Here is a 16,492-nt window from a genome sequence, read left to right as displayed (position 1 = left end):
TTAAGTTTCTACTGCAGGCCGAATTTGGTGGTCTAAGGGCCAGATTTGTGCTCTAGGGCTACATTGTATATCACTTTACATTATTATGTTTTTCAGTGTGCAGGAGTAAGGGGTACATGGCTTCAGGTTCGATGTCTGAAGAGGTACGGGAATGTGAAAAGTTTGGAAACCACTGTACTACATCTTATATAATGTTTGTACAATATAATAATTATATTGTTTGGACAAAAAAGTTATCACAATTTTTTTTTTCACCATGTGGCAGCTCTACATTTCTGTAGCTCAAAATATAAAGATAATCGAATTAACAGTTAATCACTTAAACTGATGATTCGATCCCAATGACAATATATAAAAAGAACAATTCCAAATATTTGAACACTAATATTTATCAAGTAAAACAGTATCTTTGGGTTGTTTTGTGATAAAATCTCCAACCTTTCTGACCAATTCTCTCCACGGGTTAGTCTCGCGATACCACGTTGAGTTACCCTCGTCACGTGACGGTCCCGTGACGAAGCAGGAAGAGATTACAGCTCCAACTAACACTGGACTGTCAGGGATAAACAACAAGAAGAACTCACCGTCACTAGCTTCATATTTACCTCCACAGCCATGGACAGCTCAGTCCGAGCCTCACCAGACGCGTCAGCCGAGCCGGCTCCGTACACCAGAGGGTGAGAAAACACTTAGGCTAATGCAGGCTAATGTTAGCTGTGTGCACACACTGTAACTCACACACACACAGTCAGCTCTCTGTGAACCTGTCACTTATGAACCTCTGCAGAAATGAAAGCTCTCTGATGGCTGCCCTAAAGACTCTGCTGTTCTTCACCATCCTCATGGTCACTCTGCCCATTGGACTCTACTTCACATCCAAGACCTACGTATTTGAGGGTGAGCTTTGTCTGCTTCTAATTACACAATAAATGCACTCTGATTACTTGGATTCACCAACACAAATGTGCTATTTTTAAAAAAAAATAATTTTAATATCCATATACTACTTTTCTGTTGTGATTTCTGCTGAACAGCCCCAATAGTAAGTGTCTGCAGAGCTGGAGGCTACACTCTTCTTCTACGGCTGCACGTTTACAGCACTTATCAAAGACAGCGCCACTTGTAGGATGAGTTCACTTAAAATATAGAAAGGTGGTCTAAGGCAGTGATTCTCAACTGGTGGGTCGGGACCCAAAAGTGGGTCGCGGAGAGCAGGTCAAAAATAAATAAATAAATAAATAGCTTACTTAATGTCTCATGTTGGACTTGTTTTTTTTATTTTAAAGAGGAACTTTTTTTTTTTCGACAGGCATGCTGTGACATGCATGTTGCACAGGAAAATACATAGATTTATGCTTTTAAAAATAATATATGTATGTTTTCAATAGCTATTTTTGAAAAACTAAATTTGGTTGGTTGAATTCTCAAAAAAAAAAAAAAAAAAAAAATAGGGTCACGATTTAATGACCATGACAAAATGTGGGTCCCAGTGTGAGACCAGTTAAGAACCCCTGGTCTAAGGCAGTGCACTCACCACCAACGTGAGTTTTGCTTACATGGGTTCGAATTCTACATTTGACAAATTTTTTTTTCTTCATTTTAACATATTTAACACAGCAAATTCCACCTTTAAAAATACAAAATAATAAATAATTTTGGGTTAGGGATAGAGTTACAGATACAGTTAGGGTTAGGGCTAAAGTAAAAGGGTTAGTGGGGTAGCTAAAAATAAATATGAGCTACACGGAAGTTTAAAATAAATTAAATTAAACTGGGCTTTAAACACGTGACCTCAACTGGCCAAAGAGGGGCGCTGCATATCCATAGAGTGGCAGTCTACGGATACTTTTAACGTACCCATAGCGGCCGTGGCTATTCGTACGGAAACGTACCAGATGACTCCCTCTCTAACAGTATGGAGTTCCCCCTCATTGGCCATTTTAGGTCACGTGACGTGTACGCAGTGGCCCCTCATTGGCCAGTTTAGGTGATGTGATAGGTGCACCAAGTGACTTAACGTTCAGTTTTATTTTAGCTCATATTTATTTTTAGCTACCCCGCTAACCTTTTTATTTTAGCCCTAACCCAGGAAATACCCTAAAATGTTTCTGTTTATTTTTGTATGTATTTTTAATGGTGTAATTTGCCATGTTAAATATGTTAAAATGAAAAAATATATATCACAAAAGCGGGATTTGAACCCACGTTAGCGTAAGGAAGGATCCTTATGTGCGGCGCCTTGGACCACTAAACAAACCATTCTGGCAAACAAACCAATTTGATCATTTTGCTTTGGTAGCTTACCAAGAAGATGTGTTTTTTGTTTTATCTTCAAAAACTATCAAAGTATATCAATATTTAGTTGATACATATCGACACGGAAACTTCAACTCTATCGTTTGTCTGCAGGAAATAAGCATTTAATCCATCCTAATAGAGTTTTCATTATATTAAGAAATATATATATAAAGAACATGGATTCAATTAAAGATTCCAGTGTCCACATGGACTTTATGTGAAAAAGAATATAAAATAACTATGAAAGGTATTAGGGGGGCCACGAATCTGACGAAATCGGCGAACGCAGCAGCCCGCATTGGCCGATGTTGATACACGTAAAAAACGCAAAAATCGGCCGATGTATCGGTTTATCACTACTATTGCGCATGTGCGATGTGAGTGTATTCAGTGCAAACATGGCAGACGAAGCTCTGCTGGGGAAGCCACTCCAACTTAAGTCAGAAGTTTGAAACCATCTTATTAATATTCGTGTAAAATTAGAAAAATCAATACTGAATCGAAATCGAATTATTGATTAATCGATTCAAAACCTTATTAATCGAAATCAAATCAGTTCAGGAAATTGGCCATGATACCCACCTTCTAAATGTTTTTTTTTTGTTGAAAACATGATTTAAAAAAATCTATTTGGACACTCTTTGTATCGATACGATAAAAGGTATATTGATCTTTAGACGTCAAATTAACAAATATAATCCACTCATAAATGTTTTCCTTACATTTTGGCCCATGACGTAAAGAAAATCTATTTAAAAACAAAAAAAAATGGATCTTTTGACACGCTTGTGTAATGTGCACTAAACCAATTCTAAAGTTGTTGACACTAAAACAAGTTGTTACGGTGACGGTTTAAAGCTGATGTTGACTCTGGTCTGTGTGTAAATCAACGAGCCTCAGCCCTGACTCTCCGCTTCCTCCTCTCAGGTTCCATGAAGATGTCAAGCTCTGACAGTTATTTCTACGCAGCCATCGTGGCCGTGCTGGCTGTGCACGTGGTGCTTGCTCTGTTCGTTTATGTGGCTTGGAACGAGGGCCCCCCTAAAGGCAAGGGCAAATATGATTAATGCGTGTCTTTTATCAACTCATGAGACCAGAGGAGACAAAGACACGAGGCCAGTGATCCAGCCCAAACCCCTCCCTCCATGGTTGGCCTGAGCTTTGAACCCAGCATCATTCACACACACACACAGTCAGGGGTGTCACATCTGCTCATAGCATGAGCCCCAAGGTAAAGCCTGACACTGCTTTAAGGAGCTGCAGGGTGTGGTTCTTCAGCTGTTTTTGAAATCAACTTTTGACTTAAAATAACTACTGATAGAGAAGCTTTGTTAGATCTAAACACTTACTCGTGTTGAAAACCATCCTCAGATTTCAAAGAAACACTTATTTTCATTCTTAATGCTTCTCGCTGAGAATAAAACTCTCTAAATGCGTTACACCATGCTGTGAACATCAAAGCTAATGCAACAGTCATTCTGTTTTTCACATTTCAGTTGTTTTTGTCCAAACAATTACAAAACATCTTCATCCTAAACCCTTTGTGCTCAGTTTTCATGAAAGAAAACTCTAGTAATACCCCGTCTTAAAAACCAACTCATGTAATTGTCGGTGCATCCATCAATGCGTATTTTCACTAGGGTTGTTGTTATGATCGTGTTCTGTTCATTGTGTAGTTTAGTGAGATGTTACTGCAAAATTTAGACTGTAAATAAACAAGTTTTTGTATTGGAACTGTTTGGTGATTTGTGGAAATCAGATGTTGGTGGGATGCTGTTTCTTTGAATAAATGTAACAGTTGAAATTATTGGTGTTTATTTTTTTATTTTTTTGTTTGCTTTCTCTGAACTTAATGATAAAATCAACGTGTGCGTTGAGAATCAGAATCAGAAAATACATTATTAATTATAGAATGGCAAAGAGCGGCATATTAAAAAACAACACTGATAATTATACACACATGCAGGAAAAAGGAGCAAGGCTACAGAAAATGTGCAATGAAAAATAAGGTGCAAAAATAATAGTATATATACATATGTAAACAGATTAACAAACAGCAAATGCAGCGATGAAAACAAATGTAAATTTGAAGTAAGCGGATGGTTAAATGTTAAAAGCTGTGTGAAACAGGTAAGTTTTGAGAAGTGATTTAACCTGCTTTTATAAATGTCTGAATATTAAAAAGGCTCTATTTTCCCACAGCATCATTTTAATTATATAATCAGTTAAAAAGAATTAGTCTTGCACTAAAGAAGCATCTTAAGTCCCATGGTTTCCTGATAAATGCTGAAGAGAATTGATCCAGATCACAAGCTGTGTCCACCTCACTGACCAACCATTGCACGGCAGTAGTCTCATCACACAGTCTGTCTGTTTCCACTCATGACTCCAGAGGAGCCATGATCGGAAGTGACAGATGTCAAGCCGTAACAGTGTTTTCCACCTCAGAAAGCATGTCAGCAGCTGATATCCGTTTGTTTTCCTCCCCCCCTGTGCTGGGCGAGCCCTTCCTCTCTGCTGTGCTGCTGTGAGCCTGCTGGAGCTGATCTTTGTGTGTGCTGTGGCTAATGAGGTGACAGTGCCTGTGAGGGATGGCGTGACTGACATCACATCACATCACAGGCTTCCAATCTTCTCTGGGGATCATATTCTATAAGTTCACCCTTTCAGCAATATGTAAAGTTAGTCCAAGGGCATGCTGTGTTTTAGCGCTGACATTTATCGCACATTAACAGGTTGAGGTCATGATATCAGTGCAATGGAAATCAGGACAAAGCGCTGCCTTTACACAAGAGGGTAAAACATGCATTTGGAATCCAGCAATAATGTACTACAGAATAAAGCTATGTCATTAAAAAAAAAAAAATCAATTTTCCACACTAGGTTTTCAGCAACTGATTATGTTTTTAACCTTGTGTACCCATTGCTATTACCCAGTTTATCCAGCAGGTGACGCAATTCAGCAACAGCTAATTAAATAGGTGGAATAAGCGTTAATGTGAAAATACAGACAGGGGGCATCAGAGTACTGTGCAAAAAATACCCCTAAAAAGAAAGTAATTCAAGATAAAAGCAATCTAAAGATGAAAAAACATAACATCAACCTCCAAATGTAACCAAAGTATCGATGTATGTTAAACCCAAAACAAAGACAAAAAAAAAAAAACTGCATTTGAGATGATGCTGTATATGATCTGATTATTTAATAGTATTGCAGTTATTGATGGACAAGTTTCTTCATTGAAAAAAAACAAAAAAACAATATCAACAACAATCTGACACTTTCCTTGAAGTTTCATACATAAAGGCTGACATTACGCTGTCATTATTATGACATGACACCTGTCATTAGCATTAATAAGGTGTCATCAAGGCTGTCATTGAGTGTAGTTTGTTACCCTAACCCCACCCCACGACATCCCTCCACCTAACCCAACAAATGCCAACATAGCTCCAAAGGTGTCATAATCTAACGAACGACACGTAATGACAGCCTTCATGACACCTTATTAATGCTAATGACAGAGTAATGTTAGCCTTATGTATACAACTTCAAGTGAAGTGTTACCAACAATTATTTTAATATAAATGAAGCTAATTCATGTATTTTCTGTAGCCTCTCATCCCTTTTCAGTACCCGGCGGTCAAATTTGGGCCCTTGGAGCATCGACTCAGCCCTTGGAGAACATATGTCAGAGAAAACATGAATAATTGTATAAATTACCAAATAATTCAGTTGCAGACATCTCAGCTCACATATTCAATGACATTCTATGAAAATATCTGTTGCTGTGTGAAGTTTACCTGTGCTTATACACACACATATATATATATATATTACATGATGGCAGTCATTTTAAATTAGAAATCTGAATTTTTCTCAAAATTTGCAACTGTCCTCAAAATGTTCCACATATTCCAAGGTAAGATAGAAATTGGTCAGAGAATGAATGAAATGTAAAGAAAATATCATACAGGGCGTTACATCTGTCACTTATTGGTTGGATATCAATGCTTTACATATCTTTTATACGTAGATATGTAAATTAGGGCACAATAACAATGTTGAAATTAGCTGTACTTGTTTTCCTGTCTATAATCTGTGGCCCATATGAGATCAGACTGTTCTCATTTTGCCCCAAACTAAATTAAGTTTGACACCCATGCCTAAAACAAAGACATATGTCTTATTTATGTCTTTAGGAACATTAAAGATACCATTGAACCTATTGTGCCTGTTTATGGACTGTGGGAGGAAATCAGAAAACATGCAAACAGCTTATAGAAAAAGTCCCAGCCAGATTATAGCCGTAATTTTGTTAGCCGTAAATGTATACGTCCATCCTAAATGAAGTGCAACTTAAAAGTTTTCATTTGAGTCGGAACTATGAAAAGGTCACCACAAGAATTTAATAACCTTTTTGTTCTTAAAATTGTAAACACTTTTCAGGGAGAGCTCAGTTTGTCTAGACCGCGCAAGAAAATGTTTCCAAAGCAGACGTTGTAATGCAACAACAATTTTCCAAGCCCTTGAAAATGTCAAAACAAATCTCCATATTAACACTAAAGCTCATATAGTTTCAACATTGGTGAGCGCTCTCTCACTAAAGCTACACATGCATGCGGAGTACTAGGGAACATCTTAGAGAGAACACAGTGACAGGTTGCTTGTGAATGTAGAAAATATCTAAAATTACTAAAGATATTGTCCTCTGAACAGACTAAGCCTAGATTGAGTAGTTGGCCACAGTCATGCCTGTCATGTTTGGCATCAACCAAAAGCATCTTTTTTGTGAACAAAATAGAAAGGATTGTGGTGGAAATGTTTTTGCTTGGAGTTGCCTCGTTACCACAGGGCCTGGGCAGCGTGCAGACACTAATTCAGCATCAATCGTCTGCACAGATTGGATGGTATTCTTCCAGAGAGCCTAAAGTGCTCTGTAGTAACATTCTGATGCACAAATCTTTAATGATTTATATATTAAAAAAAAGAAACAGACGCATAGCTTTGGCTTTTAAGCAAGCACGCTTAAAATATTGGTTTCATATTTGTCTTATCTTATTTATATTTTTAGGTGCACAGACTGTCTTTTTGAGGTTCTTTTGTACCACGTTCAAGTTATGGTTCAAAACTCAGAAAATGTGATTCTGTATGGGCGTTCATTAATCTGTTCGTGTTTGGATGCAACCACAATGTGAAACTTTGTCTGATGCAAAAGGATTTCATTTCAAAGTGCTGGATATCCATCTGAGTCATCATTCATCGATTCAGCTGTTATTGTTTCTGAAACGCATTAAACCCATTTTTCAAACTTGAGGACTTTATTGTGCTTCAAAGTGGACCTCATTTTTCTTACTCATTTACACAAGTAGAGGTGAAGTCTTGAGAGAAATACTGCACTCTGCCGAGGCCTTTTGTGTCCATTGCGTACTCAATCTTTTCTCCAAATGCCACCAAAATGAAGGAAACTCTTTGTTTTTAACACATTGAAATGAAAGCACCGAGCACCAACAGGAAAGCCAAATGCGTGATGACACATCTTTGGCATGAACACGCCATGTCATTAAATCCACGGCTTTCATACCAGGAGTGCAGACGGGCTGTGCTTTCCTCGCACAAATGAATTGATCATGCTTTGCAAGAAATGCAGATAGAAATGACTCCGGGACATTCTTATTCCCACTAGAACAGGTTGGTGGGAGGATTGATGAGTCAAACAGCTAACAGGTTCTTAATTCAGAGTATTAGATTTTTAACACCACCTATGTTAGATGTAAATCATAACAGGGCTACATACCGACAGCTGCAGCATGAATCCTCTCACAAAACAGACTTGAGATTATGAACAAAGTTGACGGTGCAAATTTAAGACAGGTTTATTTTAAGCAGTTTATCACTGAGTGCTTTATAGGGAACAAAACAGCACAAAGGGAGATATAAACAGATTAATAAAACAATCTGCTCATACTTTTCTAGCACTTGAAATAATAATAAAAAAAACAGGAATCAGCACTTATACAGAAGCTCCTGAGACCAGTGCAATCTGGATTTAGAAGTGTCAAACCAGGGTCCAATGTGCTCTCAAGTATTGCACAACTCATCACTTCAAGTCTAAGCAAGTGAATTATGCCAGATGATGGCCTCAAAACAGTTGACGGTGGTTAAATATAACCAGTCGCCCTATCTGATTTCCATAAATGAGGTCAGGTCGAAACTGGTTCTTGCCCTGGATTCTCAAGTTTTTAAACACCCTCCAAAAATGTAAGAAGTTACATGAACCTGAGCTGATTGTATGTTGTTTACTTTGCCTAATTATATGCTAATGTATGTTTCTGCATTAGGAAATGGTTCATATTACAATAAGATTGACATTAATAGAAAATGTCCAAACCATACAATTTATCAAGAGTACAGTAGTGGCTCATCAAAATAAAGCTACCTACTAGGGTAAAATTGGAAAGAAGATTTTTTTTTAGATGGTTACAGTTCAGTAAAAAGGATTTGTCAAGCTACAACAGTTTTTTATAACCCTTACAGCATAGTTGCAGCCTCTCTGAAGCCCTTTGTAAAAGTCGCTCCCTGGTAAGTTGGAATGAGTCAAACTTGTGCCATTTTAAAGAGGGAAGCAGGCTGCCATGTTATTTGCTTCCAAACAACATATGCTCATCTTTACAGTAATTTAAGACCCCACAGAGAAACTAAAAACCTCCTCATATCTTCAGATCATCTATTCTGGGCTTGTTGTTGCTGTGTTTGGCACCGTGGCCAGTTCTGGCCTGTGATGGTGACCCAGGTACTGACCCTGCTCCCTTCATTCCTTTCAATTCACATTCTTCTGGTTTGCTGCTGCTTCTTTCTACAGCCAGGTTGTCTTTGTTCTGTTTGTATGCTGCTTTGCTGTGGTACGGATGAAAGGATGAGTCTGTGCCTGCAGACAGAGGGGACAGGTTGTAGCTGGGGACTGGGGGGTAGGCGGGCTGGACTTGGGGGTGTCCATGGAAGTAGTCATCATAGCTTGGTGCAAAGGGTACAGTAACATCGCTGGGTTCTTTAGAGATATTTTTCGCGGACTGGCGACTTCTTCTGAACGTAATGCCCTGTCGGCATTTGGTGAAGCCCAGGTGGTAGATTTCGATAAGGTTGAGGAACAGTGACACACTGGCTACTCCCAGCATAAAGATAATAAAAATGGTTTTCTCTGTGGGGCGGGATATGTAGCAATTAACCACATTTGGACAGGGGGGTCGGTCACAGGTATACATAGGTTTTAGTTCAAAGCCGTATAACAGGTACTGGGCCACAATAAAGCCCACTTCAAACAGTGTCTTAAAGATCACATTAAAGACATATGTGCGCAGGAGCTCACCCTGCAGGCGAACTCGCCCTTGTTCGTCTCGTATCAAAGCCTTTTTTAACTTTGGATCCACAATAAGGGTCTGTTTCTCTGGATGAAGTGCAAGTTGCTTTTCTCGCTCTTTCTCCTTCTCCTTGTGCTTATCCTCCATTCTCACCAGGTGGATAATGTGTCCCAGGTAAATCAGTGTCGGCGTGGATACAAAGATGATCTGTAGCACCCAAAAGCGTACGTGGGAAATCGGGAATGTGATGTCATAGCAGACATTCTCGCAACCAGGTTGCTTGGTGTCACAGGTGAAGCCAGACTGCTCGTCGCCCCACACCTTCTCTGTTGCAGCGCTCAGGATCAGGATGCGGAAGATGAACAGGACAGTGAGCCACACCTTCCCCACCACAGTCGAGTGCTCCTGAGCTTTTTCTAGGAGCTTTCCAAGAAGGTTCCAGTCCCCCATGGCCGTGAAAGGTCAGATCATTGCTACAAAAGCATTAAAAGGAGGAGTTACTTTACAAAAAAAGATTTCTCAATACAGTACCTTTGTAAGTTGGCCATAATGAAGCAAAAATGCTGGGGCTAAAGTAGGTTCAATAATCCTTAGGGGTGCGTCCCAGAAATGTCTTACCAAATTCAGCAGAGCTCTGAACAAATGAGCCTCCAAGGAGCAAAACTGCTAACAGATTGCTCAACTGAGCCTCTCTGGCTGAGCAGGTAGCAGTTCTCTTCCACGTGGATGTGGATGGGATTATATTTACTTTAGGAGAGTATATATTTGGGAAGTGTGGATAGGAGGATGGCAGGGTTCAGTCATGATTGTACAGCTCCTGGCCTTCATGACCTGAGCTACAGGAACATGATTCACACAAAGTGAAATTAAACACCAGGCCAAAGTGATGGGAAGTATGATACAGACACAGTCGAGTTATGCCGGTATTGTCAGCTCCTGTGAGGCCTCATGTTATAAATATATATATAGCTTGTGATGGACATATGGTATAGCAGAACAGGAAATTTAAGATGACGACTCATAGTAAATGGAAGCAGCGCATATGTTTAATGAGCCAAAAACAAATAAATACTAAATTGTGACAACAGTAGAGTGGGCATAAAGTAGCATGTCATTTCTAAAGAGAATTTTTTTGGTTAACATTGAGAGGCTAAACATTGTTAATTATTATAAAAATGCAATCTAAAACAGTTAAAAATAAATCTGAAAAAAACTTACATTTACAGGAAAGGCCACCATGTCAACTTTTGTCTCCTTTGTGGTGAGGCTCAGTGCGTCTTGGAGGGTCCATGAGGCCACCCTGCTTCACTCACAGGCCTCAGTGCAATGCTGCTCTTTGGGCCCCAAGCAATGCCGTTGAATGGACAAGAAAAAAAAATGGTCTCTGGCAAGCCACAAACTTGACTCAAGTCCACCAAAAACCCACAGAGTCAAACTTTGTCTTCATCTAATTAAAAAAGTCAGGATCCAGGCCCCAAAGGTCTTCCGCTGACCACAACACACACCACCCACTGGATACACCCTCAACCATGTCCGACCTGCCTTTCTTAACCCCCCCCCACTCGCCTGTGGTTAAATTTGGCACAGTGCACACTCAAATGTAAACTATTAAAGCCCCCCAGCTTGCTGGTTACAGTGAGTGACATGGCGGCTGGCCAATAAGGTTGTCTGCTAAAGTCTGTCTGGCCACAAGTGCTCCAGGGGACTAAATTTAGCACAAGGGTCTCTCTCCTATCATTTGTGAAGGGGAGGGGAGAACATGAGTTGGAGATGAGCAGCCATCGGCATCCTTAAGCTCCAAATCACAATGACAGGAAGAAGGCAAGGCTGTGAAAAAGTTCAGTTTCAACGTCACAGACGGGCCAGGCCACGTTCTTCAAATACAAGTTCTTACACTAAGCATAAACAGATTTATTGACAAATTATCAGGCAGTTTATTTCTTTACATTACATGATATACACAATATACATTCCATCTGTATGTAAATTTACACAAATACAATTAGGCCCACATCAGGAAGGAAACCAATGTTTGAAAGAGGTACACAGTGATGAATGTAATGCCAGCTAATGCATGTTGATAAAGTTCTATGGCAATGATTTTTTTTTCTTTAAGATAGGCTAATGTTGAAAGCAGAAAAGAAGTGAGGGTCGTGAACATAAAAAAATATTTGAATCTAAAAAGACTGTGCTGCATTAACGAGGACATAAAGCAGAAATGGAAACGCAAAGGAAAACCTCAAATGTTTTGAATCTAGTTCAATTATGGAATAAATGTTTTTTTTTTATCTAACAAACATTCAGTACCCTAACCAATTAAAACGGTTACAAACATGTTGGTGAAAAACTGGTTTTGTTTGTGTTTGGTATTCACACAAACTCTTTGTGACAGTAACATGTAAATGTGAGGAATAACAATAGCCGTCTTTACAAACCACTCCACTGCCGTTACCCTAAAAAGATACATGATATTCTTTCATCACATCTTTTCCACGTTTGAGGGAAGAGAGTATCATATTTATCCATCCATCTTCTATGCTTGTGTAAACTGAACTGAAACCTATTCCAGCTGACTCTCAGTCCGCGGGGCCGGGTACACCCTGGGCAAGTCGCCAGTCCCTCCGAGGGCTAACACACAGACACACTCAAATGTTCTCGGTTGATGTTCATTTTAAAAAAAAACTTGAGTTTGGAAATGAAATATGCACGCGCTCAGGAGGAACATGCAAACTTGACTGACAAAGACAGGATGGGATCACACCAACAATCATTTTACTTGATGGTAACATTGTCTTTCTCCACTTCACTGACTGAAGATAGAGGCTTCCTTTTCCAGCATTTTAACTGTTATAATAAGAGTTCTCAGAATTAATATGGAAAAAGCATATTTTTAACCACCCACATAATTGAAAACGTGTTTCAAACCTGAACACTCTGTGGTAGCATTGGCAAATATTAGTACATTTGTTGTAGTGTGTTGACGCGATTGCACCCTGATATTTTTTAGGCAGTGGCTAGCCGTACGTTTGCCGTATCAATATACTATCATTCGATCCGTACGCAGCGCCCCTATGGTCAGTTTAGGTCATGTGATAGGTCAGTCATTTTGTCAGTTTAGGTCACGTGACTAAGACTAAACCTTACCCTAAAACCTAACCCTAAAAATTGTTGCAATATTGGGTTATAACCCAACCCTAAAATGCTACGTAAATGTACTTTGGTCACCGTACCAATAGCGCCAGGGGTTGTCCGTACGGCAACCGTACAAATAAACACTTTCTTTTTTAAAATTCTTTCTTGATGCACTTGATGATCACACTCATTACTCAAACTGTTTACTATATTTTTGTTTTAAACATGCACATTTGCAAGGTGTGATAAAAGCACAGTTTACCGTTAGAGAATGCTAAAACTGACATCTAATTTCTAATTTGGTGAAATAAAAAGGAAGCATTAGAGCTGTAATAACTATGACAAAGCGCAAGCAAATCAAGGCATGCTTTGTTATAAATTTGGCAGCTGTTTCAAGTCACCAAGTTCCAAGTAATAAATATGCTTCAAATAAAAATTCAGTTATACACAGAGTCCCTAAATGCAGGACATGACTTGAGTCTCAGGAAGAAGTGCATTTCTCGTCCTTCTCAGTTGGGCTCTTCTTTGTAACACTGAACAAAGACGTTACAGAAGGATCTGCCATCAGCTGATTTATTTCATTTCTTCTGTAAGACGGCATTTTTTGACTCATCCAAGCTCCTTTGGACGGATCGTCATCGCTACAACAGCACCGTTTGCAGGCTCTGCTTATGAGGTAGAACACCTCGACCAGGTTAAGCAGCACACACACTCCAGACACGGCCAGCATGAACACGGTGAAGATGGTCTTTTCAGTTGGTCGGGACACAAAGCAATCGACTGTGTTGGGGCACGGGTACGAGTCACATTTCACCAAACGCACCATCCTAAAGTCGGGATATATCAAGTAAAAAAGGTAGAGAAAAGCCACCTCAAAAATTACTCGGAAAATGATGCTGATCATATATGTCCACCACAGAGCTCCTCTGATCTGAAACTTTTGGTTCTTGACGTGCTCCAGGTCCTTTGGGGTATTACGACCTGCTCTCCTCAAAATCTTCTTGTCCATGTGCCGTCGGTGGGCTACGTGCATGGCCACGAGCAGTGCAGGGGTAGAGACCATGATCAGCTGAAGGGCCCATAAACGAATGTGTGAGATGGGAAAGAATTGATCATAGCAAACACTGTTGCATCCTGGCTGCTGAGTGTTGCAGGTAAAGCCAGACTTCTCATCACCCCAAACACTCTCTGCAGCAACCACCAGGACGAAGATGCGAAAGATGAAGATGACAGAGAGCCATATCCGTCCAACACCAGTGGAGTGTCTATTTACGCCACTTATCAGGGCATAAAAAGAGCCCCAGTTCATTTTCGACTCCAGGTCTGCAATAAATAAAAGATAAAATAATACATTTAAAAATATAGCAGAAATGCAGTACATGTAGGTCAAGACACCTGTCTGGTTGTCATAGGTAAAACACATAAGTGTTCTCCAGAATTTATTTGAGAAAAAAAATAGTAAAATCAAGATTTCAGAAAGGACATTTGAGTGTTAAAGTTTGAAAGCAATAATAGTTTCTGCAATGAAAAAAAAAAAGCAGTATTTGTGGAATTACACTGCAAAATCCCAGTCACAATAGTTTTTAAGTTTGGTCTGTACTGGCCTTGCTTCAAATTAAAGACCAAAGAGGACTATTCTGGGAGAAGAAAATGCATCACTCACAGTCTAAACAAATCTAGTAGTTGTTTTTCAGGTCACCAGGCTCAGCCAGCAGAGCAGCTGTTGTAAGCAGAGCCAGGTCCAAAGATGACCATCTTGAGGTGTAACCCGAGCATCAAGCTGGGTTTGGCAGAGAGGAAGAACAGAGACAGGAACTGCCAAATAGCCTGCAGGGTGTATAAAAGCAGGGGCGATGGCCTACCTCTGTGCACCGTCACGAGACGCAAAAATTGGAAACCAATAGCCAAACATTTGCTGAACCACGTGATTTGGGCACACTGTATTAATACTGTACTCTAGGACAGACAGCCCAGTAGCAGACAGATGGACATCAAATTCCTTTAAGAATGAGGAAGAACAGTTGAGGAAAACACAACAAAATCTCTTCCCATGATTATTAAAATAGATAAACAATCAATTCAAGAAATGTACCTTCAAACAGCAATAGCTTGTTCAAGAGTTGATGCATGTTAATTATAACCTCCAACAAACCCGACCACCTCAAACTGAATGTTAGTAAAGACAGACAATAAAGCATACATTTTACCTTCGACTGCGGTGGTACACAAAAATGTGTACAAATAGAAAGAATTACTTAAATATAGAGTTGTTTTATCAGGAAAAAAGCTGGAATGAGTATTCCACACGTTTGGAAAATGCAAATCATTCCTCCACCACTAGCCACTGCCCTGCACCGTAGCGGTCATATGCTCTTATACAAACTATTTACATACAATGGCACCCATTATTCAGCTCCAACAAGACTCTTTAGAATTCAGATCAAACGCCTCAACTTCCGCCTACCCGGGGCCAAACAAGGAATCTGTGTGGACACAAAAGGATTCAACCAGCCACATTATTTATTGTTCTTGGCAGGGCAGCGAGTGAAGGAAGCTTTTGAGACGACCATTGAGAATAACCAACAGGCTTACAACTGAAGCCACAAAACACACAAGTTCAAAACCATTACAGAATTAAAGAGAAAAAGACAAAACGTCAGTTTTAAAACTGGAATTATTTTGTCAAGTATGCAATGACAATACATTTAATGTTGGATAATCATCTCATATTAAACATGTCAAAACTGATAAACACAAAAACAGATTAAATAGCCAAATAAAGTTTTAAATCTTAAATAACCAAAAACCAAAAGTAACCAGTGTTTGTGGTTAATAAATATATAAAGTTAAAAAGTCACATACTGAAAAAAAAAAAAAGAGACATTTGAACATGTTTTACTTTAATTCCATTCATTATTTAATGTAGCTTTTTATTAGGTACCAACTAAAGGAATCTACGAATAAGGATGTCTGAACAAATTGATGGATTCAGAAAGGTAAAGTAGCCAGTTGTCGAAAAAGTAAGGACCTCAACAACTGCCACAACACGTGCAATTAATACATTTTAAGTTATCTGGATAATTTATTGGCTGTTATTTAATTTTATTTGGTCACTTTAGAGAAATTCCCTTTTAATATACTTTTGAAATTATTTTTAAGTCCAGTTTTTGATTCTCAATCAGGAACTTAATTCGATGGTTGAACAGTTTTTTGACTATAATTAATAACATACAGTTTGACCACATAGGGAGATAAATCAATAATGTAAACAGAACAAACTCCAATTAATTTGGAGAAAATCCTTCAATTGAAGCATTTTCAAAGACCTTCACCTTATGTTTCACAGTTGGTGAAAAAACTATCCAAGTAGACAGTGATTATTACTGCAGATGAGTGAAATGCACAATGTGATTGTTGTGTCTAATGACGTGCAACAGTCTGCTGTATTGTGGACAATTGTGCGTCACTAGTGACTGGTAAAGTGGGAGGGTTTGGGTGGCCTGGCAATTCTTTGAATGAACTAAACTGCAAATACAACAGATAAAGAAACAGTATGATAGTGAGGAAGAAAACAACTTTATTTGTTACAAAGAAATAAAACATCTTCACATCTGGAAAGAAAAAAAAAAAAACAAGAACAAAACTTGAGAACTAGTGTAAAGGCTAAGCATCACTTGATGATTAATCTTTAACAAATGCCATA

At 39.0% G+C, this 16,492-nt stretch overlaps 3 protein-coding genes across 5 annotated transcripts; 1 reads left to right on the top strand and 2 right to left on the bottom strand.

The window, feature by feature from the left end:
- Positions 1-479: 479 nt before the first annotated feature.
- On the top strand, positions 480-4,032 carry vma21 (vacuolar ATPase assembly factor VMA21). The gene is made up of 3 exons (XM_028458750.1): positions 480-677; positions 788-897; positions 3,226-4,032. The coding sequence occupies exons 1-3, from the start codon at positions 616-618 to the stop codon at positions 3,363-3,365; spliced, it is 312 nt and encodes a 103-aa protein (XP_028314551.1). The 5' UTR covers positions 480-615; the 3' UTR covers positions 3,366-4,032.
- Positions 4,033-8,159: 4,127 nt separating this feature from the next.
- Positions 8,160-11,203, bottom strand: LOC114470871 (gap junction alpha-3 protein-like). Of its 2 annotated transcripts, none has more exons than XM_028459235.1 (2): positions 10,876-11,203; positions 8,160-10,130 (listed from the first exon to the last, which is right to left on the bottom strand). In XM_028459235.1, exon 2 carries the CDS (start codon positions 10,105-10,107, stop codon positions 9,010-9,012), a length of 1,098 nt encoding a protein of 365 aa, XP_028315036.1. In that variant the 5' UTR covers positions 10,108-10,130; positions 10,876-11,203; the 3' UTR covers positions 8,160-9,009. The 2 variants fall into 2 exon arrangements, with proteins under 2 accessions (XP_028315036.1, XP_028315037.1); XM_028459236.1 differs by lacking the exon at positions 10,876-11,203 and adding an exon at positions 10,276-10,590.
- A 266-nt stretch (positions 11,204-11,469) lies between these two features.
- On the bottom strand, positions 11,470-15,116 carry LOC114470872 (gap junction beta-2 protein-like). Of its 2 annotated transcripts, none has more exons than XM_028459237.1 (2): positions 14,997-15,116; positions 11,470-14,112 (listed from the first exon to the last, which is right to left on the bottom strand). In XM_028459237.1, exon 2 carries the CDS (start codon positions 14,096-14,098, stop codon positions 13,271-13,273), a length of 828 nt encoding a protein of 275 aa, XP_028315038.1. In that variant the 5' UTR covers positions 14,099-14,112; positions 14,997-15,116; the 3' UTR covers positions 11,470-13,270. The 2 variants fall into 2 exon arrangements, with proteins under 2 accessions (XP_028315038.1, XP_028315039.1); XM_028459238.1 differs by lacking the exon at positions 14,997-15,116 and adding an exon at positions 14,453-14,621.
- Positions 15,117-16,492: the final 1,376 nt, after the last annotated feature.

This window comes from Gouania willdenowi, chromosome 10 (assembly GCF_900634775.1).
Source record: "Gouania willdenowi chromosome 10, fGouWil2.1, whole genome shotgun sequence".
Classification (NCBI taxonomy): Eukaryota; Metazoa; Chordata; class Actinopteri; order Blenniiformes; family Gobiesocidae; genus Gouania; species Gouania willdenowi.
Note: the sequence above shows the minus strand (reverse complement) of the source record. Positions and strands in the feature narration are given on the sequence as shown.

Excerpts from the sequence above, each read along its gene's own strand:
- LOC114470872 (XM_028459237.1), bottom strand. The coding sequence starts at position 14,098 with ATGAACTGGGGCTCTTTTTATGCCCTGATAAGTGGCGTAAATAGACAC.
- vma21 (XM_028458750.1), top strand. The coding sequence starts at position 616 with ATGGACAGCTCAGTCCGAGCCTCACCAGACGCGTCAGCCGAGCCGGCT. Across the intron at positions 678-787 it reads CCGGCTCCGTACACCAGAGG|AAATGAAAGCTCTCTGATGG; the intron begins GTGAGAAAACAC and ends GAACCTCTGCAG. Across the intron at positions 898-3,225 it reads CAAGACCTACGTATTTGAGG|GTTCCATGAAGATGTCAAGC; the intron begins GTGAGCTTTGTC and ends TCCTCCTCTCAG.
- LOC114470871 (XM_028459235.1), bottom strand. The coding sequence starts at position 10,107 with ATGGGGGACTGGAACCTTCTTGGAAAGCTCCTAGAAAAAGCTCAGGAG.